This window comes from Hippoglossus stenolepis, chromosome 24, assembly GCF_022539355.2.
Source record: "Hippoglossus stenolepis isolate QCI-W04-F060 chromosome 24, HSTE1.2, whole genome shotgun sequence".
NCBI classification, from domain to species: Eukaryota; Metazoa; Chordata; class Actinopteri; order Pleuronectiformes; family Pleuronectidae; genus Hippoglossus; species Hippoglossus stenolepis.
This window is the reverse complement of record NC_061506.1, coordinates 3,149,685-3,177,640: the sequence shown is the minus strand read 5'-3', so window position 1 is coordinate 3,177,640 and position 27,956 is coordinate 3,149,685. Positions and strand designations below refer to the sequence as shown.

Here is a 27,956-nt window from a genome sequence, read left to right as displayed (position 1 = left end):
CAGACGGCGCAGAGGAGAGGAAATGTCGCCCTCCTGTGTCCACTTTAGTGAATTACAGGGACTCTGCGGGAGCCAACATGGCAACAACAGAAGAATCTTAAATTATAAATATTCAGTGTTTATGTGAGTAATTTAAATACAATAAGTACTACTACTAATTAGTACTCGTCTGTCTTAATTTTATCTTTTCAAGATTCAAGATTTAAAGATCTTTACTGTCATTATACTCAGGTACAATAAAGTTGTAGTGTACAAATATATATAAATGTTATTCTGTGATGCACTTTGTAACTGTGTAAGTGTGTAATTGCTATACAAATAAAGGTACTACTACTACTACTAATAATAATAATGATGATGATGATGATGATGATGATAATAATAGAAATATCTTTCAGGGAATTAGTTTGATAAAAGTAAGTTTTAGCTTTGACTTAAAGGAAACCAGCCTCAGGCTGGTTTCCTTGAAGGTGTTTCCTCAGGCAGGGTGTCCCTGGGTCTCCCTGGGTCTTTCTTTCTAAAGCTCTGTCTCCTTTTACTCGAGTGTCTGGAACAGTTCATCATTTTTAATTATAATTAATAGATAATTATTAATGATTAATAATACACTAGCCTTAATAGACTTCTATATTTATCCATGTTGCAGACATATGATGGATGGATGGATGAATGGATTTAAGGGATATAGTCCATACCTTGTGTTTTTTACTGAATACACACATTTATTCTTCACAAACACGCGTTACTCCTTCAGACTCACTTCAGTGCACGATCACAACTACATGTTTTTCAACTACATGTTTTTTCCTGCGGGGTGTTGTGTGCACAGTCTGCGGCACGGTGGCGCTGTGACACCCCTGCAGACGGTGCAGCAGCGCCCCCCACCGCCACCACCACCCCCCCTCCAGCTCAGCAACCCGACACCGGAGACGAGCGGTCCAGACAAGCCTGGAAACGAGGCGTTCCCCGCCGCCCTGCCTGTCTGTCTGCCTACCCAGCGGAGCTACGAGACCCAGCCGAGGACCCGTCGTCTCCTCCCCGGACTAATGCGCTCCATCCTCGGGGAACCAGCACCGCATCTCACCGTAGGCGCGGTCCTCCTGTGAACCATTTCTCCTGCGGATCGTGAAATGTGATGGGACGCGACAAACTCACAGGCTAGCTATCCGGCTAACGCCGTTAGCTTCGGTGGCGGTCCTGACCGAGCTAATTGGCTAAGGTTTAAATGGTGACTTCCTGTCTTTTCTGTCGAGGGATCGGATCTTTTTAATGAAAGTGTGCATCTGAGAATGTCGCGTGTTTAGATAGATCAGCGGCGCGTTGGTTATTTCTGGGATATTCCGCCTCTTTGCCCAAGTTTCCCAGCTCCAGACGCTCGCCCCCGGGGGCTGCTAGCATGTTAGCACGCAGACATGGACGTTGCTCGCTGGCTCGCTGCAAGAGGCAGATCCGAGAAACAAGTTAGCCGCTCGGTCAATCTCCCCGCTGGTCCCCGCCGGCTGCAGCGGGTAGCACGGCTGAGTTCACTTTAGTTCGGGTTAGTTAGTGCTAGTTAAACGAACCCGCTTGACCCGACGACAACAACAACGCAGCGGCGCCGTTTCCCCCTTTTCGCGCAGCAGCTCTCAATGCGCTGTTCCACGCGTGAAGGAGCAGATCACGGTATCGAGCAGAAATCAAAGTGCTGACCGGAGGAGAAGCGAGGAAACCCGGACCCTGTGCAGCTCACGGACCCACAGCCCGATGTCCACTGTCATGGCTGCGGGCCGGATCACCATGAAATCACTCGCCAAATTCGGCTTCTGCCTGACGATTCTCCTGACCTCCGTGGCTGGTAAGTGGCTGATTAGTAAACTCGTTTATGCCAAATGGGTAAAATGTGCCTCTCATAAATTCTCTGGGTCTGTTCACGTAACCGCTTGTCCGTGCAACCTTTCTGATCCCCCCCCCTCACATCAGGTTCATTGGGCCTGGACCAGACACTAACGTGGTGTCCATCAATCACACACTTATCCGTCTCCTCCATCTCCTCGCCTGCAGGAGCTCATCACACACAGATAGAGCAGTGAGTGCCCCCCCCTGGCTCCCTGTTTAATCACTCTGTGTACAAAGGCCTGGAAAAACACTGCCAAACATACCGCAGTCCCCGTCTGCCAAGTTGTGCCCCCTGCTCAAGACTCTGGGCTGAGGCCAGGCTTCTGGGAGACCTTGAGCATGATAAGATAGTGGCAGGGCTGCACAGAGATGGAGGAGCGGTGCATGCTGGGAGGCAGGGGTGGAATGTGTGGGAAGACAGGGAAGGTATTTTACAAGAGGGGTAATTTAGGTGATAGGAGTTCAACACCAGGGCTCCGGCTTTGGCAGCGTGTGAGAGAAGAAGTGGTCGTGCGCAGCCTGGTTTCCTCATCTGAGTGTGTGGGCGCCGAGGCCTGTGTCAACACATTATTCTTAATAATGTATAATCATTTCTGTGTTATTGTTGCAGGTCCCCTCCCTTACGTTCATATCAGCATCCCACAACGATAACTGTCTGAATACCCAGGGCTCATTACTGCACGCTGAGTGGCCGTGTACTGATTTGCAAAAAACACTTGCCTTTAAGAGTGTTTTTTTTTAAAATTCCCACTTTAATAAAACGACAAGAAGCAAGGACGGTGATTGTCGATGTGGCCTTCCACAAGAGAAGAGGAGGGGGAGAGGAGGAGAAGCACTTGAAGGGAAGGTGACAGGAGAGAGAAAGAGAGTGGATCTCATGAAGCGCCTTCTGAAGAATTGAGCTTTCATGCTGTGACGTAGGAATCATTATAATCAGCAAAACGTAAAGATGTAACTCATCCACACGGTAGATTCCTCACTGCAGAAATACCATGGCCTGTGGATATGACATGCAAACGAGTCCAGAGTGGTTTAACGACTCCGCTGACTGGCAGCGGATTGACACACTCGCTCAATAATCAGTCAGTACTAGGACGATTAATGGGTACTTAAATGCAAGCGTGCCATGTAAACATCCAATAAATCCAAATCGCAGCGCTTTGCAAAATGAATTCAGGCTGCCGTCAGACTTAGTTGGCGTAATGACTGTAAAGAGACAGGAGTCAAAGCACTCGGTCCACGCTGCCGCTCCATGAATGCAAAGCAGAGACACCCCACTGCCTGTTCCCTGGGATGAGACTCGTAATGATGATGAGGGGAAGCAGGCGGTCTAATAGCCTGCAGGAGCTTGTTAGTCGTCTCTCTGACCCTGCACCATTCCCTTTGCTTTCTCTCTCTCTCTCGGCTCCTCGAACATCGCTGCCGTCCCATCATTCCCTTCCCTCGACTTGCCCATTACCACGGCTAACGTCCTTTTTGAATTATCATTCATTTTATTCCAACTGCCGCGTGTTTAACCTGTTTGCAGCTGAGCTTGGGTCATCGTTTCGCTCCCTGTCCCCTGTGACTAATCGGTGTGTGGGCGTACGCCTGCTGCTCCAAAGTCTGGAGTGGAAATGCTTCCAAACACAGCACAAGCCGGCACACACACACTACCTGTGGTGTTATCACAGGTATTCTTATGTCGTGCCTTTCGTTTGGGGCTTTTATTTACCCCAAGTCTTTATCAAGTAACCTGCAATAATGTTTTCACTGTTGTCCCAGGTGAGCTGGAGGTTTGGGGGTGTAAAGAGGATGAAGAATTAGACCATAGCATAAAAAGGAATGCTCTTTTGCTCTGCTTGTCCCAAACCCCGAAGCTGTGTCTCGTACGCCCCGTGCTGTGGCGTTGACAGTCCCACTGTTGGACAGCCGTGCCGTCTCCGTCCAGCCGCCCCGGGGAGTATAGGGAGGGGGGGGGGGCTCTTCGAGATGTCAGCTCTGCGGTCACATCAGCGGCTCAACAAAAAGTGAAGTTATTGGCTTGAGATTACAAACTCGTGCTTGATGCCTTCGCATCTGTTTGTCAGCGTAGATTGGAACCAACACAATTTGGTGCAGTCTGCTGTCAGCCCCGGCATCTCATCATCTTTTAATGGCGAGGTTGGTTGAAGAGGACCAGGATCAATCAGAATAACTTATGTGCAGAGGAATTTTCTTCGCTCACGGGCAAATCGCAGCAGAGATGTTTCAAAAGCAAGGAAAACATTGGCTGTAACAGTGCAGAGAGGGTGCAAGATATATCCTTAATGCACCGTAGGCTGCATTAACACATTGGCATCATTCATTTAAGTGTGTTGCCAGGTATTAAATTGATCATTGATCGTCCAACAACAAGGGGAGCAAAGCTAAATTGGTGCCTTACTCTTTTAATTGGACTATTATTCCCTTGATAAATCATTTGGCCTATAAAATATCAGAAAATGCCCTTCGGTATTAATTAATGTCTCGGGAGTGTTTCCAGATAATAATGTGGTGTTTTTATTTTCGTGACCAACAATCTAAAAAGACAGGTTGTATAGAAATAACAAAAAAGCAGCATATTTGTAGATTACTAGAAATTCAGAGACTTAAAACTACATTTATACATTAATTATGTGTGAAAACATACATGTGATGTTAACGTATGTGTTAACCAGAGCCCAGTGGCCTACATTATATAGATGCATAACCGCTGCAAGTGCATCATGGTCTTTTTGGGTTGTCATGCAGCATCCTGTTTGGAGGTAAACATACGGTATTGTAAATGGGTGAAAGGAGTTAAATATAAAATTCTAAAATCATTTGTAAAACTACCAGGCGATCACTGCGTAAGAGTAAAAATGGGCGAGGGGAAGACGTGTGCTCGGTATTTGCACAATGGGAGAAATGCAATCCAAACTGTAAAGTAAGGAAGTAATTGGCAGGGCTGAAGGATGTAAAAGCACCACACCGCTTTTGATTTAATAATATTTTTCATTCGGTGCACATTGTGAGATGTTTCATGAGATATCCACGAGAGGAGATGACACTGACTGCAGCTAGAAACAGGCCAATGATTGGTGGAATGGAGGCGGGCTGGGAGGCCATTTGGTCTCTAATACAGCCAGCCTTGTACTCTATTAGATGAAAAAAATCAATGTCTGTTCCTCTCAGTACCTTGGTTTGAGGTCTGAACGGAGGTAGAAGCGAAGCGAGGAGATACAATAGGACAGTGTTCAGTCGACCTTCTGGTTTGGCAAAAGGGAGAAATTAGGGGATGTTTTAGAAAACAAAAGGTGCAGCCTTGAGATGGTAACTCAGAGTGACAGCCTATGATTAACACCAAGTGTTCTCCTTGACAAGCACAGACAATAAGTCTAGAGTGTGCAATAAATGCTGCTCACAGTATGGACTCATCTGTTTTTGCTAGATAGTTTTCTTTTTTCATTTTCATGAATATAAGTACGAATTACTAGTATTTTTGTTTTTATCTTGTGTCGTAGCTGGGATGATAAATGTGTGACTATAGCTGCTCTATCTAATGTTTATGTCCACATCAGAACAAGAGGCAGTTCTATGATTCATTTATTTTAAGAGACATCCCAGAACACAAGGTGAAGGGCAGCAGAAGTGTAGTCCTTCTTATTTTGGGTCTATTTTTCAGTTTATCTTTCGAAAGAACTTTGTAAACCTCTCACTTTGATAAAGGTTATACAAATACACTTTAGGATTATTGCTTTTTTCTCAGGTTCATCTTAATACTTACTTTGCAAAAAAACAAAACCGGTACAAACAACCCTGACATTGTGAAAACATACATAGGATAAGAGCCGTATACATTTGCAGCGTAACGATCCACACGTCCGTGACATATACTGATTCCAGGTTTGTTTTGTCTGGTCCAAACTCTAAAACCTCATAATATTCTCTTTACTATAACCTAAGAAAATAATGAAATCTCACAATTAAGAGACTGGAATTTTGAAATTTGAGTAGTTGCCAGAACATTTGTCTCTTCGTCTGCTTCCTGATAAATTGCTCATCTCATCCTAAAGAGAAGAGGTCATAGTTTGTCATCGCCAGGTCTCACAGAACAGGTGAAACCTTATCATACCAGACAACCACAGGCCTCCAATGGAGTGGGTGGGCGTGTAGTGGAAATCAGCCTGTCAAGCCAGTATGTAACCATCAAGGCTGCTACGATATTCAACAAGGAAGTGATGTTGTTATAAACAAAGACTAAATTCAGACACGGCCTAAAACCAAACTTTTGCTTGTTCATAAATAATCTGAGATTACACCCCCCGTGGTGTGATAGCAAAAACCACTTTGGTCACTATGTCATTTGTGTTTTCATCACATATTCAGGAAAGTTAGGGTACAGAGGAGGAGGAGGGAGGCTGCCGGGCTTTGGTATAAATGCATCATGGTCAATAATGGTGGCCTCTAAGCTTTGAGGGCTGTATAAGCTGCAGGATTAGCATAACTGTACCAGACACAGACAGACACAGACAGAATGGTGGTGTTTTTAGGGGGTGGGGTGGTGGGGTAAGGTTGGCAGACCCAGGGCAACAGATGGGATAGATTAAAGCCCACTTGCCCCCCCTCCCAATCTTTAAATTCAACCAGGGGACTTTGAAAATTGGGGGTGTCAGCGAATACCCTTGAATCCCATCCATCCCACCTCAGCAACAAGCAGGCACCCAAACAGCAGCAGGCACGATAAGGCCCGTATCTGCCTCTGATGGCTGCCGGTGTGCAGCAGGTTGAGTGTAACCAAAACACAACCACTGCACATGGGCCGGTCGTGCCTCTTTGGAGTTGGTAAATGTTTTGGCTGTGCACACATCCACCATGCATGACAGCACCAGGGTCTCAGGGTGAGGGGCGTCCGAAAAAGTAACCAGCAGCACCCAGAGAGAAGCAGGTCTTTAATTAACAGCCCTCATTTTTAATTAACATTGCAGATTCTCTTCATGGCAGTTTAACGGCAGTGGCTGTTGTTGCCCAAGCAAGAGAGCACAGCGTGTATACTACAGTGGCTGCGGACAGTCTATGCAGGCCTGCAGCAGAGATGAGGCGTGCACGGGTGCATCAAACACGTTTCAGCCTTTGGTCAAGAGCTGCTCTCCTTTTTTTTCTCCTCCCTCCCTCCCTCCCCCACCCACCCTCTGTTTCTGTCTCTACTCTTGGATGTGAACCCGGAACCAGTTGTGGGGAGACGACAGGCGACACATCAGTGCACTGGGGGACTTCTAATCAAGTCCCAGACCGCCGTGTGTTGCATCGCTCCCGTGGGCCTTGGCAGTAGGAAGGAGAGAGCCAGATTAGATCGCTGTTGTTTTTTAGCAGCGAGGCTGAGGGGAAGGAGGTAGTTTGAGGGGGCGGGAGGGTGCACTGAAGGCCAATTGGGGGATTAGCAAATAACTGGGCCATGGGTAAACACTAAGCAGTGCCCGCCATCATCCAATGAACAGGCTCGGAACAAAAAACTACTCCGAAGCCTTTTGATATGACTACCCCCCCCTCCCTCTCTCTCCCTCTCGCTCCCTCATCTGCCTCACTCCACTGGCCTTGCCTGCATACTCTGACCCACAATCCAATACTGCAGTGGAAGGCAGGCTCACTCAGCGAGCTCTACAGAGCAGAACCAGGGACAGAGCCTGCCGCGGCCAATCAGAGATAAAATGCAGAGACTGGAATCCAACAAGAAAACACAGAGTTTAGTCAGAGAACCAACAACCAGTGTTGTGCAGAGCTGCAGACACACATCGATGAAACCTGACGACAGGAACACTCCCATGGTTCAGACTGCAAATGAGTAGTAGAGCCTGGTTCCCTGAGGTTTCAGATCCATCCCATGCTGCACTGTTCTCCTTTCTGTTCAGTGTATTGAGCTGCTAAATTCAATAGATATATGCCAGAGAGTGAATAGCCCCCTATTTTGGCAAAGAATCAGGAGGAAATGGGAATTATAGAAGCTGCTGTGTGATCACTCTGGGCTATCCATTTATCTCATGCACGCTTGTTATGTGCACCCGTGCCTGCACAATGAAACTATTACACTGTTGCACGTCAGTCAGTGTGTCATAATGTTATTTCAGTCAGACAGCCGGTCATGGGTTGAAGTCGGGCGGGGGGTGAAGGGTTAGGGGGATTGTAGACATGTTTCTTGGCACCGTGCTCAGCCTTAGGTGACACGAGACTAAGTGGAGGATAAAGTTTGAAACTAAAAGCTTATTACCACAATGCTTGATACATACTACACCCCTAGTAGTGATTATATACAGGGATTGGCTTTTTGTGTTATATTAATGCAGCAAAAATGAACTGAAATAACCTTTTCCTTTATGACAATGAAATGCAAAAGCAAAAAAGTTGTGAATACAAACTCCAAATCAGTTTCTAGATAGAACGAACGCCCTTTATCTGCATTTTTATTATGAAGGTTTTCATTTCACCCAGTTGAGTTCCAGTGAAAATATTAATAATTGATGTTGTTGTACGGCGAAAGGAGATACTCTGCTCTATGGATCTATTCTCCCAATCCTGTCTATGGGTGTTGTCACTGGCTCTGCACTTCCTTCTATTGTTCCTTTATGTTCGTTTGTTCCTCCTCGACAACTCAAGCCCTCACTTCCACCCCCACCCCCCCCCACCCCCCAATCCCTGGGTTTCAATACTTAGAAAGGAAGCAAATTTGAACAAGATTATTGTTGAGGCTAGTTTTTTGTTTGGCCCTGCAACTTGTTTGATCAGGCAGCGATTCAATATTTTTTAAATGTGTTGAGTGTGAAAGCCAAGGAAAGAGCTGAGTGTTTCTTTATTTGAAATTTATAATACCCAAATAATAAGTCAAAGGCTTTTTGTTGGATGATCTTCTCATATAATATTGTATCAAAGAAGTACATGTTCAGTTTAGAAAGATAACAGAGTCAGAATTGAGCTGTTTGTGCTTTTGTATACATTCTGGGTGGTATTTAACTTAATCACACAATTTCTGCCAACAGGGGTCTTTCAGTCAAAGTGATATCAAAAGACAGAATTTGAAGATGTTGTGAAATAGCGTTGGATTCACCACCATTGTCCTCACTGCAGTCATTCTCTCCGGGTTAGGTCTCCTCCTCTCCACAACAAATGGACCCTGTGATTAAATCCAATAAAACACTGAATAAAGCAGCGCTGGGAGAATCAATGCGTTGCACACAGCTCTACAATGAAAGAATGTTTCACCCATTAGAAATTGTTTGAAAAGAAAAATCAATATCCAGCAGTCAATATTAATTGATTGACGTGACAGGCCGGTCTGTTATAGATTCGTCAGTGCAAATTTGATTTGTTTTCCAGTATTACCCAAAAACATCTGTACATCTCTGCACTGCTTTTTGGCCAGATTTCCTTTTTAAATGCTCCATCAGCTGCCGAACTCTAATCCGAGCTGATCTTCCCCCTGTAACACAGAAAAGATTGATAAAATATGAATGGATGTGTGGCCATCATCGTGGTGCTCGTTTTGGGGAAAGTCTTGGTTCTCTGAGATCAGTTATTTTCTACATCTTCCAAGCTAAGAGCTAAAGTTTGCTTTGGGCTAAAATGGAAACACGAATGCTTTTTTTGTGTCTTTCATTTCATGGATGTAGTCGGGTTAGTACAAGTTTTTTTATATGAGGTTTGTTTTGATAGATCGTTGGAATTATAGTAGAATCTCTCCACACGTATGATGGCTGATACAGTTTAGCAAATGTATGTAAACCATTTGTTGGTCACTTTAACCCAGAGCTTGTTAATGTGCTGAGAGAAAAAAAGGCATGCAAAGGATGATCTGCCCCACTGGGAATCTAACCGCTAACCCTGGCAGTGGAGTCGGCAGCTCATTGAAATTCAGTTCCCTCATCAAAATAAAATTCCACCACATATTTAACCCTCAGTCTGAACTCGTTTCCCACTCTGCATGTACACCGCATGCCTCCCTGTGTGGGCAAAGTCAGACGAGCAGCGCGGTGGGCAGAAAAAGGCCCACGGGTCGAGGGCAGCCGAGACCCACAGTACACCGGGGTTGATGGCTTCATCCGCAGATGGGAGCAGAGGAGGAACGCTGGCTCTGTGCCCGGCAGAGCTACCACTCCATCGCGTCACGCTCTGCCCACACAGGCGAGCTTGACCTTGGGCAGAGCACAGCCGCTCTCCTCTCCCCCCCACCTCTCCAAAGCAGACTCTCCACCCTCAACCCCCTTCCCTTCCCGGATGGAGGAAAGGGAGGAGCTGGGAGTAAGGGAAACAAACTGGCACGTCATGTTTCCCTTATCTGAAATGACCCACAACGCACGTCATGTACACACACACACACTGACGTTGGCGTTAACTATTTCTTCCTGGCGCGGGTCTCTGTCTCTCCCTCAGACCATCAAACTGTCCATTCCACAACTGGCTTTTCTCTTCAGAACACAATTTGACATCCTCTGCAGTTCCTCCGTACTTCCTGTAAACCCAACATGGAAAACAAACTTTGACCCTGGGTTATGGATTATTTCAAGTCGTACAGAACGAGATGAGAGCTTGAACTTGTGAAGTTTTTATGACAGCCTTCTGTATGTTTTAATGAGAGTAGTTTTGCGCCATTAGGTCCACTTCTCCTCCGCGCCTCTATGTGTTGTGTCCTTCAGGCTACAGTTTAAATTGGTATTTGTATTGATCTTTTGGTTTGTGAGAGGCAGCAGAGTCGGCTATTTTTCATCTGTGAATCCTTCCTGTGTAGACAGACACAGCATCAATCTGTTTAACACACTAGAAATGCACATGGATGTTTTTTTTTATCAAATTCTAATGTGTAAATATGTGTGTATGTGCTTGTGGTTTGTTATGTGAAGGCTGATATGAGGGACTTTAAATTTACATCAACATCTGGCTGAAGATTTTCATCCAAAAATGTGCATATTAAGAGTCACTGTCTCTGTGGAATGAGAAAACAATCGATAGAGATGTGATGAAACAGCGCAAATTAATGGACATCTCTTTTTTCTTCTCTCCTCGCTCCTCATGCTGCTCATAACCACAAACTCAAAAACTCTCCCCATCTCGAGAGGCATGCTGGCCTCTTGTCATCACATTTACATTCCACACTCGATTCCTGTTTTTGTTAAAAATGAGCTTTGACTCAGCTCCAACCTGTCTCTTGACTCTTCTTCACAGCGGCGCAGGGCGAAGAGAGGGAGTGTGCCTTCACGGACCAGCAGCAGCAGTTGGGGGTAGATCGAGTGGCGGGGGGCGAAGGTCGGGTCTCCCCGGAGAACACAACCATCCGATGTGCCAAGGGCGGCCACTGCTTTGGCTTGTGGGAGAAAAGTCCTCCAGGCGAAGTGCGGCTGGTCAAACAAGGTACGATAGGAGAGTGTCTACAGTTCTACATCAAAATGCACAAAGGAGCTGTTAAGTTTTCACGCTGCTCTCTTTTTTGTTTTTAATGTTTTAATGCTACATGTATAGTGTGTGTAATTAATTTATAAGTACAGGAAACTAATAAGTGATGATTGCCAAGTCATTTCACGAGTTAGAATGCCAAACATTTGATGGCTCCAGCTTCTCCAGGGCTGGAATTTGCTGCTCTTCCTCGTCTGATCCTTTCTGACATGGTCGGAATGATTCAATGAGAAAGTAATGTGCAGATAAAGTCATTAGCTCCAGTCGTTAGTTAAACTTTTAAATACAAATATTTCCTTTAGGCAGCTCGACACCACGGCTGGAAAATTGCTCACCGATTAAGTTTTGAGTGCTTTGAAAGAGTCAAAAATGTCTGTGAGCAAACTCGTTTTCCTGTCGGGGATATACACACATGCTATAGTTTAACAGGAAGGATACACAAGTCCCTGGAGCTACAATAAATATCCTCTCCTGTTTACACACTCAGCAGCAGCAGCTCCTTCCAAAGGGAACACAGATAACACTGAGATGATATTAGACATATCACCTGTTTTTGATTACAACAAACCATTGAGAGATTTTAGGAGATTTGCATATGAAAAATAGGGCAGTCAAAAATAGTACTTCCCTTTGCGCCAGGGCTTTAATGTGGCACTGACGAATGTTTTAACAGCTTGACGTCAATTTCAAAGACCTTGACAACTTAGCTGTGTTTATAAAGCTGGTGTCTTATTTTCTGACAAAAGCGTCATTGGGATATTCTTAGAATTTGTGTTATTCTAATACTGACATTCAGCCAGTTCCGACCAATCGTGAGTCAGCTGTGAATCATTCAAGCTCCCCATGTTTTCATAGCATCAAATAACGAATCATTCAGCCGCTAAAATCAAAAAACGAGAAGCCCAGTAATGGCACTGACTCTGCCCCCATCATCTCTCAACCTCTGCCCCCCCTGTCTTCAGGATGCTGGACCCACCTCGGTGACAACCAGGCCTGCCGCGACGACCGCTGCGTGGTGACCAACCTCCCCCCGCAGATCCAGAATGGGACCTACCACTTCTGCTGCTGCGGGAGCGACATGTGCAACGTCAATTTCACCGAGGACTTCCCGATGCCCAGCCCCACCACAGCCCAGCCCCTCTGTAAGCACACGCTTTAGTACACCTCTCATTATCTAACGTTAGATACACGCTCATCTTGGAGTTTCACTCTCCAAGATTACTTTATGATCATGTTTTTCTTTTATGGTTTAGATATTTAAAATGTATTTCTTGAGTATTCATGTAGTTTATGCTGACCGTTCTTTAAAAAACTGAAATTAACCCAAGAGGAATTTTAGGATAATGAGAAGGTTGATTTCTTAAATTGAAAATCTGTGTGGGCTAAGAAATGAATTTAGACTGCTTGTATGATGGTATTACATTCTGCTTTTTTCAGAATTAAGTGGACTCAAAGAGGTGTTTTTAGATTCAATAGAAGAACCAGAGAGAATCTGTTATACAATCAGGGAATGAAATGTTGAACAAGAGAGAGAATGGAAGACTTTCATGCCCCCACAGTTGTGAACCACAAAGCTATTAGCAGGAAAGAATGAATGGATGTTTGAAATCATCTGTACCTGCACCTACGTACTGCCACTTTCTCACTCCTGCTCTTCCTCCTCCTCTTCCTCCCCCTCCTCTGCCTAATCATTCAGCCACAAGGCTTAGAACTGAGCCTCCTGATCACCGCCCGTTATAGACACCGACAACTGCGAGGATGAATTGGTTTGCATTCTCATACCGATTAGCTGATTACATTTTCAGTGTCCTCACTCTGGTACAGAGTCGATCTTATAAAGGACAGTGAGTGTGGTTGATTCCTTTTGCAGCAGCGCCCGTCTGTTGTGTGTTTCAGGGAGTTGTTAGGTGTGAAACAAGGCAAGCAGATGTATTGTTAATTGTTCCTTCCTCTTAAGGTTTAGCTGTGAATGAAAGCAATGTGTGTGGTGACGACGGCGGCGGCGTTGGTGGTGGTGGTGGTGGGAGGAGGAGGAGGGAGAACAGCGGCGGCGGCAGCAGTTCCTCATCTCTCCTGCCTACACATAAACACATACACACACTCTACCATCCATGTCGTCTCTCCGCATTCCACGGATTACGAGGCGTCTGCTCTATCTGCCTGTCTGCGGGCGTGTCGGTGACTGTTCCACTGAGTAGACAGATGACGAGACCTAGGCAGGAGAAAGTTAGTCGAAAATAACCATTTGGTGTTAGAAGGATAGTTGATTAATCAGTAAGATTCAAGTTTGAGCTTTTATAACTCCAAATTCTGTTGTTGTTGTTGTTGTTTGTTTTTGCTTGAGTGTTAAGTCCTGACGCGCCCGGGCAGATTGGTGCCGGTATCATTAGAAGTCAGAGAAGGTTTGAGTCACCTGGTTGGAGTGATCTTAAGCCAAGAATCACAGATGACGACTTTTGACGACATAGTGAACAAAGAGAAATCACAATAAAAACACCCTGTCTGTCTTTGACGTCTAGAAACATGTTAGATGCATTTTCCTTCTCCCCCCAAGAAGAATTTAAAAGGAATAGCCTTATTTTTCTAATTTATTAGACCATCTCTTGTTTTATACATAAAATCTTAATCTGGATTCTGAAATAATGATGATATGAAGAACTAGAATGGCCCTCGGTAGAGCACATACCTCCTGATTGGATCCACACCAAACTTCAGTGCCTTCTTCCTTCGGTCATGTCTCACTCTCGTCATGAAAATCGGCTGAGTAGTGATTGTGTAATGCTACAGACTAACACACTCACAGGCAAACACATGGAAATACCCATGTTAAGTACAATTTCCTTATAATCTTGCTTAAAGCACTTTGCACATCTTGGACTTGATGTTACTGTGAATATCTAAGATAAGATTTTGCTGGCGATCTAAAAGCAGACATTATCTTTACTAGTGCGACGATTGTAAACACCTTCCTCGTGTGTGTCCGGGCATGTCGGCGTGTGTTTGTCAGACGGCTTCCTGTACAAACCTCCTGTTGATTATGAACTACACGACCTTGGCGTTTGAGGGGAGCCTCGTCAACCCCATGTCTGTGTCAGAGTGTGTGCGTGTGCATGCAGGCTCATGCTTATATGTCAGTCAAAGCCACCTTGAGGTGCTCGGAGCCATCAATTATTGATAACGCTGGTATCTCACGGCAGCACCAGCGTGTTGGCTGATGTAACAGATGCAGGAGAGCATTTGTGTATGTATCTGTGCAGCTGCTCTGGACTTGTGCAGAATATAGAGTAGCAGTATACGAGAGGAAGTGTTGGTATATTTATGGTGCGTGTCTCTCTAGAATAGCCCTAAAGCTGATGCAGTCGCATTAATCACAAGTACCAGACAGCCGAAACTGCAGCCACCCCAGCTAACTGCTCCTATCTGCTCCTGCAGCCACATTGATCGAACCAGCTCTCCCGTGTTCTGCTTCTCTTTTTGTTTCTCCCTTTTTGCTCTCTCCGTTCGCTTCCCACACATCCTCCCTCTCTGTCTTCCTGCGCTGCTTTCCAGTCTGCTGGCCATGCTTCATGGTTGTTTGGCATAATTGATGTTTTTCTTTTCCCTTCATGCGGTTCACAGCATGCCTGTTCATCTGCAAACACACATACTGGCATACCCAAGACGCTCAAATGTGCCGGCGCTGTCTACTATTATTGACCCGCTATCTGGGAAGGAAAAGAAATACAACCGACTGTACTTGCCGGTCGATTCAAAGTCTTCAGTCACATGCAGAAATTCTTTCAGAGACAGATTCCGACCTCAAAAATGGTTTATATGCTGAATACATTGAGATCTAAAATGCAAAAGTGGTTAAAAACACAAGTAACACACAGTAACAACATGTGTAAATGGAGATAAAAAAGCCAAGAGGCTCCTTGTAAACAAACAAACATTATATTTACATTCAAGGTTACTCACAAAACCAACTGTGTTGTTTCCCTGGGGTCCAATAAATGTGTTGCATTATTTAATTTTTTACTAATAATCATGAATTTCCCAAAGCACAATACAAACAGAACAGGACCCCACAGACTCCAACAATGAAATTCCAACAATATGTTTAGAATATAATATAATGTAGGTGAGCCATTTGCCAATAGGATTTTTTTATAATAATCTGGGGAAGTTTCTGAATCAGTAGAGACTGAATTCCACATTCTGGGACATGCAGAAATGTTTGAAGACTTCAGGCCGTAACTGTTGATTATTCCAAGTTTGCCGGTTGTGTAATGGTGATAAACATGCCGGCGTGGTAAAGAGGGAAGGCCAAGTGTTTTTGAAATAACAATATAAACTATAAAACCAAATGTCACATTCACTCATTCACACACAGTTTAACAATCTCTTACCAGCGTCTTATAAATAATGTTTCTACCTAACTTTAATCCTGTAACGTCCCCGTTTCAATAGGAACTTACAGACTTCCAGTGACACACGGGTGTATTTCACATGTGTTGTACACGATGGCATCGGACTTTACAGGTGTACCTAATGAACTGGGAACACGGTGTTCCTCTTGCTCCTGATCACTAATCAAAGTCCAGCGCACGGATTCCTCCATTTGCTCCTCCTCCATAAAGGTCCCACTTTGATTTGTGCTTTGTTTCTGATGTGTCTCCCCCTTGTAGACCCCCGCACACTGCGCTACGAAGAGATGGTAATTATCGCCCTGGCAACAGTCTCCGTGATGGCTGTGGTTGCTGTAGCAGCCTTCTTTGGTTACCGCATGATGCACGGTGAGTTGCCATGGTGCCACGCTGTGAGGAAGAGCACACATTCATTATTCAAGGCTGTTTAAATGTTTTTCGGCAGAATTATAATTAATTCAACAAATGGAATCAGTGCTGATCTTTTGTTTAAATGTATCTTCGAGTGTTGCTTTATCCCTGAATGCTGAACAGTTTGTTTCTATGTTAACAGGAGGTGGTAAGCAAGGTCTGCACAACCTGAATATGATGGAGGCTGCTGGCTCCGAGAGCTCTCTGGACCTAGACAATCTCAAACTACTGGAGGTCAGTGTCCACACTGGTCTGTCTCGCTCCTTTTCTTTCTCCAGCTTGAAATATATTTTTTATCTTTGTGCTCAACAGTCCTCCGTTAATCAACTGACTCATTTTGTCTTCTGGCCAAGGAAAAAGACAAATAAAGCCCCTTTCCCACCGGTCTAAGAACCCACTAACACTAACATCTGCCTTTTGTCTGCAATGGGAATGGATAGAATTGGCTTTAACTCCAGGGTCAAATGACTCTGCAGTAAACGCAGGTTGTTTTCTTTTGCTCCGGCTTCGATCGGCAGTGATGGAAACGCTAGTTTCTTCTTTATTTTGGGAGTCTAGATGCTGCACTTACTTTGCAATGTACTTTTTTTAGCAGTACATTACTGCTTCTTAGTGGTACTAGTAGTGATGTACATGTAGTTATGTGAAAATGGCTTTAAGTCATCAGGGCTGATTACATCTTTTATTCCTCGAATGCCTGTGGGCTCGCCTGCTATTAGCACATGATAGCTTGTATCATCGGTGCAGGCTTGTCATGTTCTCACTGGCTGCAGCATCTCCACACACAGGGAGTGTAGTGTGTCATGGAGGGATACAGGAGTTACAAACAGAAAGGAGAAACCAAAGGCACACAGGCAGAAAATACACCCCAAATACATCAGGGTTTACGGTTACGTTTGTCGTTTTCAATGTGACTTTATCACCCGATCGAGGCAGGACGCATTAAGTGACAGATCCGGGCGCACCGAAATAGGAATTTGCTTACCCTGATACAGGATCCTGAAAACCCGATATGGAAGTGGTCGAGCATCAAGTTGTGATGGGAAGTCAATGGAGTGGGGATGATATTCAGCCACAATGGCAGTGAAAGCAGGGATTCAAAGACAAACGGGAGAAATAAACGCTGCCACAGGAGATTGAACTTTTCTATAACAAAAACTTTTTTCAGTTATTGAGTTATTACAGATCAAACTGCCTTGTACAAGGTGATATATTTTCTGCAGTTGAAAGACTCAAATCAATTAAAGGCTATACAAGCAAATTCATTAGAAGAAGAATGTGTGGTATTTTTCAATCTAGGTCTTATTCTTATAACCGTGTCCATGTGGACTACAGGTCAAGCTTTGCACTCAACACGTCTTTTGTAGAGATTTGTGAAATGCAACTGTGGCAACACAGTCTGTGTTCGGACAAAGTGTGAGACTTAACAGATACATGTACATTTTACGTAAAATGTAAACCGATGCAAATGGCTACTTTAGAAATGTTCAGAAGAATAGCTTGTAAAGACTTTTTGCAGCCACTTCAAACCCAGTTTAATTTCGCCCACTTTCGCTTGTAGGTGACCTCGAGTTCTGCAATATCTGGAGTTTGTTTTGCACACACAGCGAGTTTAAAATCTACCCTCTGATCTTCAGTGATATTCAAGTCAGGTGGCCTTGTGAGGGCTGATCCAAAAGCTTGTTGTTAATGGTGGATGTTGAATTCCTCTTTGGATCATTGTCCTGGTTTCGAAAGCAGGGCAACCTCCCCCATCTACAATGTACGGATACAGACGAAATCCCATCTCCTCTCTATTAATGCAACAATATTCTCACAATGTGATTGCTTCCCTGACTCATTTCTACAAAACAATCACACAGAGCCCAACATGAATTGATGCAGGAACACTTGCTGATATTCTGTGAGAGCAATTCTAGTTTCCATTAAGTTCAGGCAAAAATGAAACAGGTGGAAGAGGAAATCAATGCAACTCTGGCAAAGAAGAAAACCTCTCTGTTCCAAAATATAAGAGTGGTGTCGAGGCAGGGAGTGCGTGTCCTCTCATACACGTTGATATTGCACAGCATGACACATTTTATTAGACCAATCTCGCGCAGCGTGACATTTAAACTTACAGGCCTGTCGCGCCGTTTAAAGGTGCCTTAAATCGACGGCGACGCACGGTCTGACACGAGGAAATGATTTCAAGGATTTATGGACAACTGAAGGTTTTAAGGGCACCAATTGCCCGGATATTGTTTTTCCCAAATCTCCAAAATGAACACATTTATACCATCTCGTCTTTTTAAACTGCCAAAATGCTCGACGTACGTTTTTCTACCGAGGATCAGAGATCTGTGCTTTCAGTTACACAACAGGAACATTTCCGACAACATCAGAAGTAAACACTGTGTTGTCTTATCTGTCACATGCAAGTTTTCAAGTCTCTGCAAGTTTCTTTTCATCCTCAAACAAGGCGAAGACAGTGACAGGAAGGCAGGAAAGAGCCTAAGAGCTGTGGTATGCTTTCAAAAACAAAAAGGCTGGTTTGAATATTAGCTACACATCTGAAATGTGAATGGCGTGGTTTGATGTGTTCTACGTGAGAAGCTGCCTGACTCCGAAAATGAGGCGTCTGCTGCGCATCCTGACGAGACGGAGCGGCACTGAACGTGATGATGCAGCTACAGAGAAGACAGAGATGTTTTCCCCCCTCTTTTGACATCTATTGACTGCGTTTCAGACCAGAGCGCAGAGAGCAATGTCCTTTCAGGCAGGACTTGTATTCAGAACGGCGTCCTTGTGCCTTATCGAATGCAGGCGCACGTTCTTTCACATCAAATTCATTGCAGCGGGACGTGGGGGGAGGGGAGGTGCCAGCGAGACCTACTCGCAGACAAAACAGCCGTCCAGTCCTTTCACAGTGTGTTTTACAGCCAGACGTGCGGGCGGAAGTCACACAGATACAAACGCACTCCTGGATTCATGTCTTGCTCCCTTGCAGACGACTTTTCAAGCAGAATGTTTTGACCCTAATGTCACGCTGTGCTCTGCTAATTCAGGGCACTAATTGAATGATTTGGAACTGACTTAATGCCATTTTAACTGTTTAACCCTGCTGTTTGCCTGCTGTTTGTAATTTAGTTTATTCCCTCACTCCCCTCTGCCTGCTTGTTTGTCTTTATTTATGTTTGTACCACTCCTTCTTTTGCTTCTTTTAATCTGTAAAACAATCTGTCTGTGTCCAAATAGCTCGAAGGAACAGAATTATCACTTTATTCTGGATGTTTTTTATGAGTCAAGCAAGTGCTAAAGAAAGAAGTGTGTTAATAGTCTCCTTCCCCTCCCCCCACGACTGTTGTTTCAGCTGATTGGACGTGGCAGGTACGGTACAGTGTACTGTGGCTCTCTGGACGAGCGGCCGGTCGCCGTGAAGGTGTTCACCGCGGCCAACCGTCAGAACTTCCTGAACGAATGCTCCATCTATCGGCTGCCGCTGCTGGAGCACGACAACATCGCTCGGTTTGTGGCCGCAGATGAGCGCACCGGCCCAGAAGGACGCACAGAATACCTGCTGGTCATGGACTACTACCCACATGTGAGTACTCGGGCTGTATGGAGGTTTAAATCTGAAGTGTGTGTGTGTTCAACGGAGACCAACCCCTTCTCTCTCTCTCTCTCTCTCTCTCTCTCTCTCCTTTGGTTTTAGCTGTTCTAATCCTTAAGGTTTCAGGCCCTATAGAATTGATGAGGTTATCCTTGGTTATTCTCCCAGCATCCCCTCGCTCCACTGCAGGACACACTGCAGATAATCAGTTGCCGGAACTCTTTTCATCCTTGTTCCTGCAATATTTCAAACTTATCTTTAACAAAAAGAAATGGCCACGGTGCCGTGTCGTCTCATGAGTGATTGCCATCGGTGTCTGATGCGTCGGTAGGGAAATGCTGCGTTAGCGTTATCAGTAATCGAATCCAGCTCTGATGCTGCTGCAGGAGAGCGAGCAGTGATCTCTGAGTTTACACGGCACAATGTGTGTTAAGTGTATATTTTAAATGTGCTGTCAGTGCAGCAACCATTGCAATGTGGCAGAAATATCAGTTTTATTGAATATTAAGTCTGAAACTATTTGATTTCTCAGCGCATCGGCTAGAAACTGTCAGAAACCACTGACAAATGCCCTCCATAAATATCCCAGAGCCCAAGATGACATCTCGTTTGATCAACAGCCCAAAGACAATTCATTTACAACAATACAAAAGAAAAAACTGTTAACATTTATCATGGGTGTTATATAACTGACAAGAGTAATTATCAAAATGAATTGCGACTTGTCTTAACAATTGATCGAATGCCATTTCTGCACTGAAGAGGTACATGTCACCTTTTTCCTGCTCCTGCAGTTTACAGACCTGAAAAAAAAATCAAAGACAGACAGAGCAGAATCATCATAAATAAAAAGTATAATCATCTCAGCTTTTTCCAACGATAAATAAACATGCAGCTGAATGAAAATGTCAACACTGACAGCGGCATGGAGGAACTCTTCAATATTAAAATGGCTGTACCTCAGAACTGAATATGTTTGCTTTCCAAGCCTTCAGCCTCATAATTACCCCGGCCAGCCCATGAAAGGAGCCTATTATGCGTCGTAACCATTACTCTAATACACATTGTCATGGGAACGCAGTGCAAGCCAGGCCAGGGGACTGGGACACATAATGCATTCAAGTAAATGACGATATCATTTATTTAAAACGACCAGATCTAATGTAATTTTCTTTAGTAGCGGATACGCGAATGGCCTTGTGATTGATTCCTAGGATAAACAGTAAGTGTATGCACATGTATCTGTATACTTTTGGTTAGTTTGTGTGTCAGAGCCCAGCCAATAATCATGGCTGATGGAAGTAACTGAGCAAGTAAATAATTTAGAAGCAGTAGGATTTCTGCTAAACATTTCTGCAGACTTGTTGATGCTCCTCCAGGGTTTAAAATGAGCATCACAACACGGGTTGTTGTTTTTCACTCAGACATAAACAGGAAAGAAGTGAAACAGATCTGCTCTTAGATGAAGTGAGAGATATGTCCTGAAGTTATCCGTCACATATTTTGCGAACTGAGCTGCAATTTTCTCATCCTCCCATACTCGTCTGACAATATAACCGTGTTTGGCTGCTCCCCAAAATTCTTGTTCGGTTGGACGTCTGTACACAGCTCGCTCTCCCAGCGGCCACCCGTCAGCTGACTGAGTTACTGTAGCGAGTTGATTCCTCTTTGACTCACATTCTTCTCACCATAATTGTTTTCTCCGACAGTTGATGTTTCTCAAAATTAGATTTTTTTTGTAAGCTCATGATATGTGAGGGTAGTCCTGATGTTACCGACCCTCTCTGCACTGCGCCTTTAATCACCAGTTAAACCCTGACCTCATATGACAACATCTTTATGACAAGTTCTCACGCCATCATTTCACATTTAATGTTTTTCTCCTGCAAAAGCATCACAACTCAGGGCAGGTCCAAGGTCTTTACTGGCAGTGAAATATTCTCTAAGTCAGCTTTATTGTAGATCTCTGCCCCCTCCTCTGGGGGATCCACTCACACGGTCAGCAGCCTTTTAAAGCTACAAGATATATTGTGAACCTAATCTCTTGTCAGGCTTGAAACAGGAACACCAGAAAGGTGTTGGCCGAAGCTGTATGAACAGCAGCTTATTAAACCAATTTTGAGCGACTGACCTGCTGTGCACGTAGCGCTTAGTTAGTCTTTAATAAGCTCAACCAATTTTCCCTTTATAAGTGTGACTTGATGCAGAATGTTGTTTCCTGCTGACTGAGTTACTCCATATTCTTGTCCGTCTCCTCTGCCCCTCTCTCTTATCTCTCATCTCCTTCCCTCATGTCTTCCTCAGGGCTCACTGAATCGCTACCTGGGCGTCCAGACCAACGACTGGATCAGCAGCTGCCGGCTCGCTCACTCCGTCACCCGTGGCCTAGCGTACCTGCACACGGAGCTCTTCAAAGGAGGTGAGCTGGAGGACGTATGAACCCCTGCAAGCGCCATGGAAACAAAAAGCTGAAGAATTGAGCGTTTTTTTGTGTCTTTAGCTCAGTTAGCTGAGATTATTTAGAGAGGCTTTAAATAGTGTGTGAGTGTATTACTCACCCTATTCCGTCCCCCTGCCTCACTGAGCCTTCTTACTAGCAGCACACTGCAGCTCCACGTGGGTCTGTTTGGCTTGGAGCACCTCGCATCCCTGCATTTTGACAAACACACACTCACACACACTGCGTCCACGCCCAGCCATGGGTATTTATAGACTGGCCTCAAGCTAGGCCCAGAGAGAGTGAAAAACGGAGAGAGGGACAAAGTCGGGGGAAGGAAGGCGAGATAGGGATTCAGATCGCATGTGAATATTCCTGCGGCTCTGTGAAACGCGTCTTCGGATGGAGAAGTGACAACTGAACCAAACCTCCACTGTTCGTTTTCTTTTCACTTCACCAAAGCTCAGGCTCAGCGCTCGCACGCGGCCCTGCTCCTGCTTTGCCTTCATCAGGACAGATACACATCAAACAGGCTCAGAAGAGTGTAAAACATAGCCTGCTGAAGGAATAGGGATTATTCTGTATATAAGCATGTCCATTAAAAGCAGGGGTCTCCAGCTCCCAACTTCCTCTCCTGCAAGTTTAAAGTGAGGGACGGAGTGTAGAAGTGACAGAGGAGAAAGAGAGGGGGCTGGTGTTTGTTGGCCCTGCGTGTCGCTGCTAACAGCAGAATCTCTCGGGCTTTGGTACAGCCGCCATCCTCCCCCACTCTTCCTGCACATCAGTGGCAGAAAACTGTGGCGACTGCCTCAACTTCCAGACGCCCTCACCTACTGCACCCTCTGCTGGACGATAAAATACTGCAGACGGAGGCCACTGTGATATGGTCTTAATCCCATTGTTACAGATTAGATTAGTGGGTTTAGAGTGTCTGTTGACAATTCAGCTTGCTGTGGTGAACAATGAGTAATGAGGGAGAATGGAAAGCAATATGAGGATTTTCTGGATGTTATCATTCGTTAGCAAACACCACAAAATGGCCTTGATGCACTGTAGGGAACATTTTGTAGTGATGCACGGGCTTAAATGTTTAATTTATGATAAATTAGCCCACTTGTCGTCTCCTGATCATTCTCCTTCTTCACCCATCAAGACTTGTACAAGCCAGCGGTGTCCCACAGGGACCTCAACAGCCGGAATATTCTGGTGAAAATGGACGGCACATGCGTCATCATCGATTTCGGCCTGTCCATGAAGCTGACTGGAAACAGGCCGGCGCGTCACGGCGAGGAGGAAAACACTGCTATAAGTGAGGTGAGTGTACCACAGTGTTATGTTGGTATCACAGGGAACCCTGTATGTCATCTGGTCCTCACCAAAACAAGACACCGCAGGAGGACAGCTTGTTTTGGGTTTGTAGTGTCTTAACACCTCCAGTTATTCTGCATGGCACCAGGTAGGGACAATCCGCTACATGGCTCCGGAGGTGCTGGAGGGAGCGGTGAACCTGAGGGACTGCGAGTCGGCGCTGAAGCAGGTGGATATGTACGCCCTGGGCCTGGTCTACTGGGAGACCTTCATGAGATGCACTGACCTTTTCCCCGGTGAGAACGACAGACACAAGCTGTTTGGAGTACATTTTGTTGCCTGTAACAGACATGCATCACATTTTTATGACCATCATTGTCACAAACAACACAAGACTGGGCCTCTCCCACGCCACGTACAGCAGACTGCAAATAACAGGCTTTCAGCAGACAGAAGCTTTTGTTTATTGAGAATAAAAATGCACATTCAGAAACAAAAAAATCTATATTTCTGCTGCATGGAAAGATATCTAAGACACATCCTTCCTCTCCCCGTCCTGTCCTGCCTCCAGGAGAGTCTGTGCCAGAGTACCAGATGGCTTTTCAGGCAGAGGCAGGGAACCACCCAACGTTCGAGGACATGCAGGTCCTGGTATCCAGGGAGAAGCAACGGCCCAAATTCCCTGAAGCCTGGAAAGAGAACAGTTTGGTAAATGTGTGTGAGAGTGAGAGAGAGAGAGAAAGAGGAGTTAAGATAACAGATTCTGAAGTTTGAAGCCCTGTAAGTTAGCACAGTGGCTCATTTCTCACTAGCTTGAAATAAACCATAATAGTCCTTTAACACTGCGTCTCTCATCAGGCGGTCCGCTCCCTGAAAGAGACGATGGAGGACTGCTGGGACCAGGATGCCGAGGCCCGCCTCACAGCGCAGTGTGCGGAGGAACGACTGGCAGAGCTGCTCCTCATATGGGACCGCTCCAAGTCTGTGAGCCCCACACTCAACCCCATGTCCACCACTCTACACAATGAGAGGTAAGCACACATCCGCTCATGCTGTGATTCTACGTTCATCATTCCACGGTTTGATGTTTCTGATGGTTTTTTGGTTTGTTTTTCAGAAATCGTATGACGCCAAAGTCCGGCCCGTACACAGACCACCCATCCACCTACATCGAAGAGAATGAGGGTGTGGCCAAGAACACGCAGACCGACACCACTGGCTCTTTGAGTGGCCGAGCCGTGGCCGGGAGCGGGGAGAGAAACAGGAACTCCATCAATCAGGAGCGCCAGCAGCAAGCCAACGCCCGTCTGCCCAGCCCAGAGGGCAGCAGCACCAGCATGGGTCTGAGAGGAAGCCCCTCAGCCTCCACGACCACCACCACCATAATCTCTGAGACCGAGGGACCGGCAGGGGTCCCTATAGTCCCTGTCTGCCTCCACCTGACACAGGAAGACCTGGAAACCACCAAGCTTGACCCAAAAGAGGTGGACAAGAACCTGAAGGAGAGCTCAGACGAGAATCTGATGGAGCACTCGCAGAAGCAGTTCTGCTCACCGGACCCACTGAGCCCCGGGAGCTCCAGCCTTCTTTATCCTCTCATCAAGATGGCGACTGAGGCCTCGGGCACGTCAGACACTGCTGCCCCCATGCCCACCACCATCTTCCCCCTGCCTAAACAGCAGAACCTGCCCAAGAGGCCGTCCAGCCTGCCCCTGCGCACCAAGCCCACGAAGAAGGAGTCGTCGTCATCTTCACTCAGGTTCAAGTTTGGACGCTCCGGGAAGTCCAACCTGCGGCAGGTGGAGGGAGCGAAGCTGAACATTGGTGCAGTAACAGGCACAAACACAACTGTAGAGGCTCATCGGGGCCCAGGCACAAACAACATACCCGCTCTACGAGACACGCATGTCAACGGTAGCGTTAACGGCGCCGCCAATGGTCATGCCAGCTCGTCCATGGCTGCAGGCGGAGCGACCGGTTTTGGAGGATCCGGCGTAACTCAGAATGGCTCCGGAGCCCTGAGGTCGGACGACAGTCGCCTGAGCCTCGGCGTCATCACAGCCAGCCCTGACGAACATGAGCCACTTCTGAGCCGAGAGCGAGAGCAGCCCGATCTGAGAGACGCGTCCTCGAGCGTCGCCGCCCTCCGCTCTGCGCGGCCCAACACCAACAACAACAACAGCAACACCGGCCAGGGCCAGGGGGAAGGTGAGAGTGGAGGAGAGAGCGATGGAGGGGAGGAGGGCGGGAGCGGAGAAGGAGGAAGCAGGGAAACCACAGGGCCCCAAGGAGAAAGCTTGGGCTCCGGGTCTGTTGCCGTGGAGGAAGCACCTGTCATCATGAGAGGGGAGGCCCTGCTCCGGCAGCCCAGAGCCCGCAGGCCTGAGAGACCCAACTCCCTGGACCTGTCCTTCACAACACAGGACCTGGCCTCACTAGGTGACTCCACACACCCACACCTCCAGACCTCAGCACATGTCTAATAGCAGCTCAGGACACTTATCTGCTCCTCACATGACTGGTATCACTTTATGTTTCATGTACCCTGGTGTGAAAAGTGGCCCCAGGTCACTGATCTCTGTTCCTTCCTGTTTTCCAGAAGCAGGCTTGTTACAGCCAGACGGAGCCTTGGGCACAGGCGATAAGATTAAGAAGCGCGTCAAAACACCTTATTCTCTGAAGAAGTGGCGGCCCACCACGTGGGTCATCTCCACAGACACCAGGGGGCCGGAGGTCAACAACAACGGCTCCGCCCACGGTCAAGGCCACAGTCAGAACCGGCCCAAGTCCAGCTCGGCTATCTACCTGCGGGGAGGGAGCTTGGCCAGCGAGCCCAGCGACACGCATGTGTGAACTCGGACCCTCTGACAATACTGAAAGAAAAAAAAAAGAACAAACAGAGCGGTTTGGTTTCTCTCTGTTGAGCCGCGGGCTCTGAATCAGCAAGTGGAAGCTATGGAGTGTCGTGTGAAGAGTCGAGTCTGATCGTGTACAGTAATTAGGTTTGTCTCGCTCCTGTGTGTCTTTCTAATGATGGCATTGCTTTAAATGGAATCCAGCTATGCAGCGTTCTCATCCGCTTCTGTTCCTGCGTTTTTATTAATCTCCATCTTTGTCGGTTTGTTTCATGTTTCGTCCTCATGAGCATAGCAATGTTTTGAACAGATTTTCTTTCCCTCTTTCTCTCTATGTGCACTTTGAACCAATTAAAATCAGTGTTTAGAAATCCTGTCTGTTGCGACCACACCAAGAAGTGGTCTTTAAACTTAAAAAAGGCGATGACAAACAATCAGCACGTTGAGCGTTCGCTCTCTCGTACTTTTGCTGTAACAAGAGTGGGCTCAGTAAATGAATTGACGGTCTTAAAAGACGCAACACACTACATTAACTTTGTTTAATTTTAATTTCCTTGATTTGTATGCAATACCAATTTTTGTCCTCTTTGACTGTCTCCATTTGTTTTGTATCATAATTTTTACTTGTGCAATAGGATGTAGCTTTTAGATGCTTTCGATGTTTTTATTGCTTCCATTACTTTGGTTTTATCCCGTTGTTATTTTAATATGTTTAATCTCTGTTGCACTTATGAATAGTCACAATCGTTTTTTGCAAACAATCCACCAGACACTATCACCCCCCCCCCTCACTCGAGAGGAGAAAATGGACGACAATCCTCCTCTCTTTCTCTGGACTCTCTTTAGGGGGCACAAACACTAACAAGCGATCCCAGCAGAGTGGAAAGTGTTTTTTTTTCTTTCTTTTCTCGTGGAACTTCTCTGCTTGCACAATTTCACCAGGAATGGCTCAAACTCCGGGGTCTTTTTAAAACACTACAATCATTCAAATCAAATCCACGGAGCGATCTGTTACAGTGGCTGAGTCGGTCGCTGCACCACTATCACCTGACCTCACTGTGTGACTGCTGTGTGTGACACAAAAGACCAGAAACACTAGAAGGCCCAGATTCTGTTCTTTGAACTCTGTTGGAAATCAGAAACTAGTCTATATATATATATAGATATATCTATATATATATCTATATATATAAATATATATAAAAAGAAGAAAAATAACCAAACCCCTCCGAAGCACGCTGGATATTATTTCTGCTTCTCGTCGTCTTCATCCTTTTCATGTTCGAATGATTTCAGTGAGTGTGCGCGTGAATGTGCACGTGTCGTGTTTCCCTACCATCAGCAAGCGTTAGAACCGTCGGGGCCGCTCGCGCTGTACAGACGTGCTGAAACGTCGTCGTACCCTCTGTGTTTTCAGCAGCTGCTTCAGGGCATATTGAAAAGATCTCATTTATGTTTTTGTAACCTGTAATTTGTATGAAAAAAAACAATCATGTATGTGTATTACATTGATATTTGCATCATTTTTATGGAATTATGTTGTGCATTCAATGGACATGGCCTTTGATTCCATTGCTATGCGTATGCTCGGTACAGTTTCTGTAAACATTTTCAAGTCAATATGGAAGAAAAAAAATCTCAATAAATGTATGAAATAA

At 45.7% G+C, this 27,956-nt stretch overlaps 1 protein-coding gene across 5 annotated transcripts; it reads left to right on the top strand.

Annotated features, from left to right (window-relative positions):
* The first annotated feature begins 914 nt into the window (after positions 1–914).
* LOC118103208 (bone morphogenetic protein receptor type-2) lies at positions 915–27,956 on the top strand. 5 transcript variants are annotated; one of them, XM_035149898.2, is made up of 13 exons: positions 915–1,834; positions 11,065–11,250; positions 12,255–12,434; positions 15,960–16,067; positions 16,252–16,343; positions 19,459–19,689; positions 22,003–22,117; positions 23,289–23,449; positions 23,592–23,739; positions 24,015–24,157; positions 24,302–24,474; positions 24,561–25,882; positions 26,049–27,956. In XM_035149898.2, exons 1-13 carry the CDS (start codon positions 1,744–1,746, stop codon positions 26,294–26,296), a joined length of 3,198 nt encoding a protein of 1,065 aa, XP_035005789.1. In that variant the 5' UTR covers positions 915–1,743; the 3' UTR covers positions 26,297–27,956. The 5 variants fall into 5 exon arrangements, with proteins under 5 accessions (XP_035005789.1, XP_035005787.1, XP_035005790.1 ...); XM_035149896.2 differs by having other exon boundaries at positions 26,046–27,956; XM_035149899.2 differs by having other exon boundaries at positions 916–1,834; positions 24,015–24,151; positions 26,046–27,956.

What these genes read in the sequence shown, in the direction of transcription:
- LOC118103208 (XM_035149895.2), top strand. Translation starts at nt 1,744, where the DNA reads ATGTCCACTGTCATGGCTGCGGGCCGGATCACCATGAAATCACTCGCC. An exon ending in AAGAGAACAGTTTGGTAAAT is followed by an intron (nt 24,158 to 24,301) that starts GTGTGTGAGAGT and finishes GTCTCTCATCAG; the next exon opens with GCGGTCCGCTCCCTGAAAGA. An exon ending in ACAGGACCTGGCCTCACTAG is followed by an intron (nt 25,883 to 26,042) that starts GTGACTCCACAC and finishes CCTGTTTTCCAG; the next exon opens with AAGCAGGCTTGTTACAGCCA.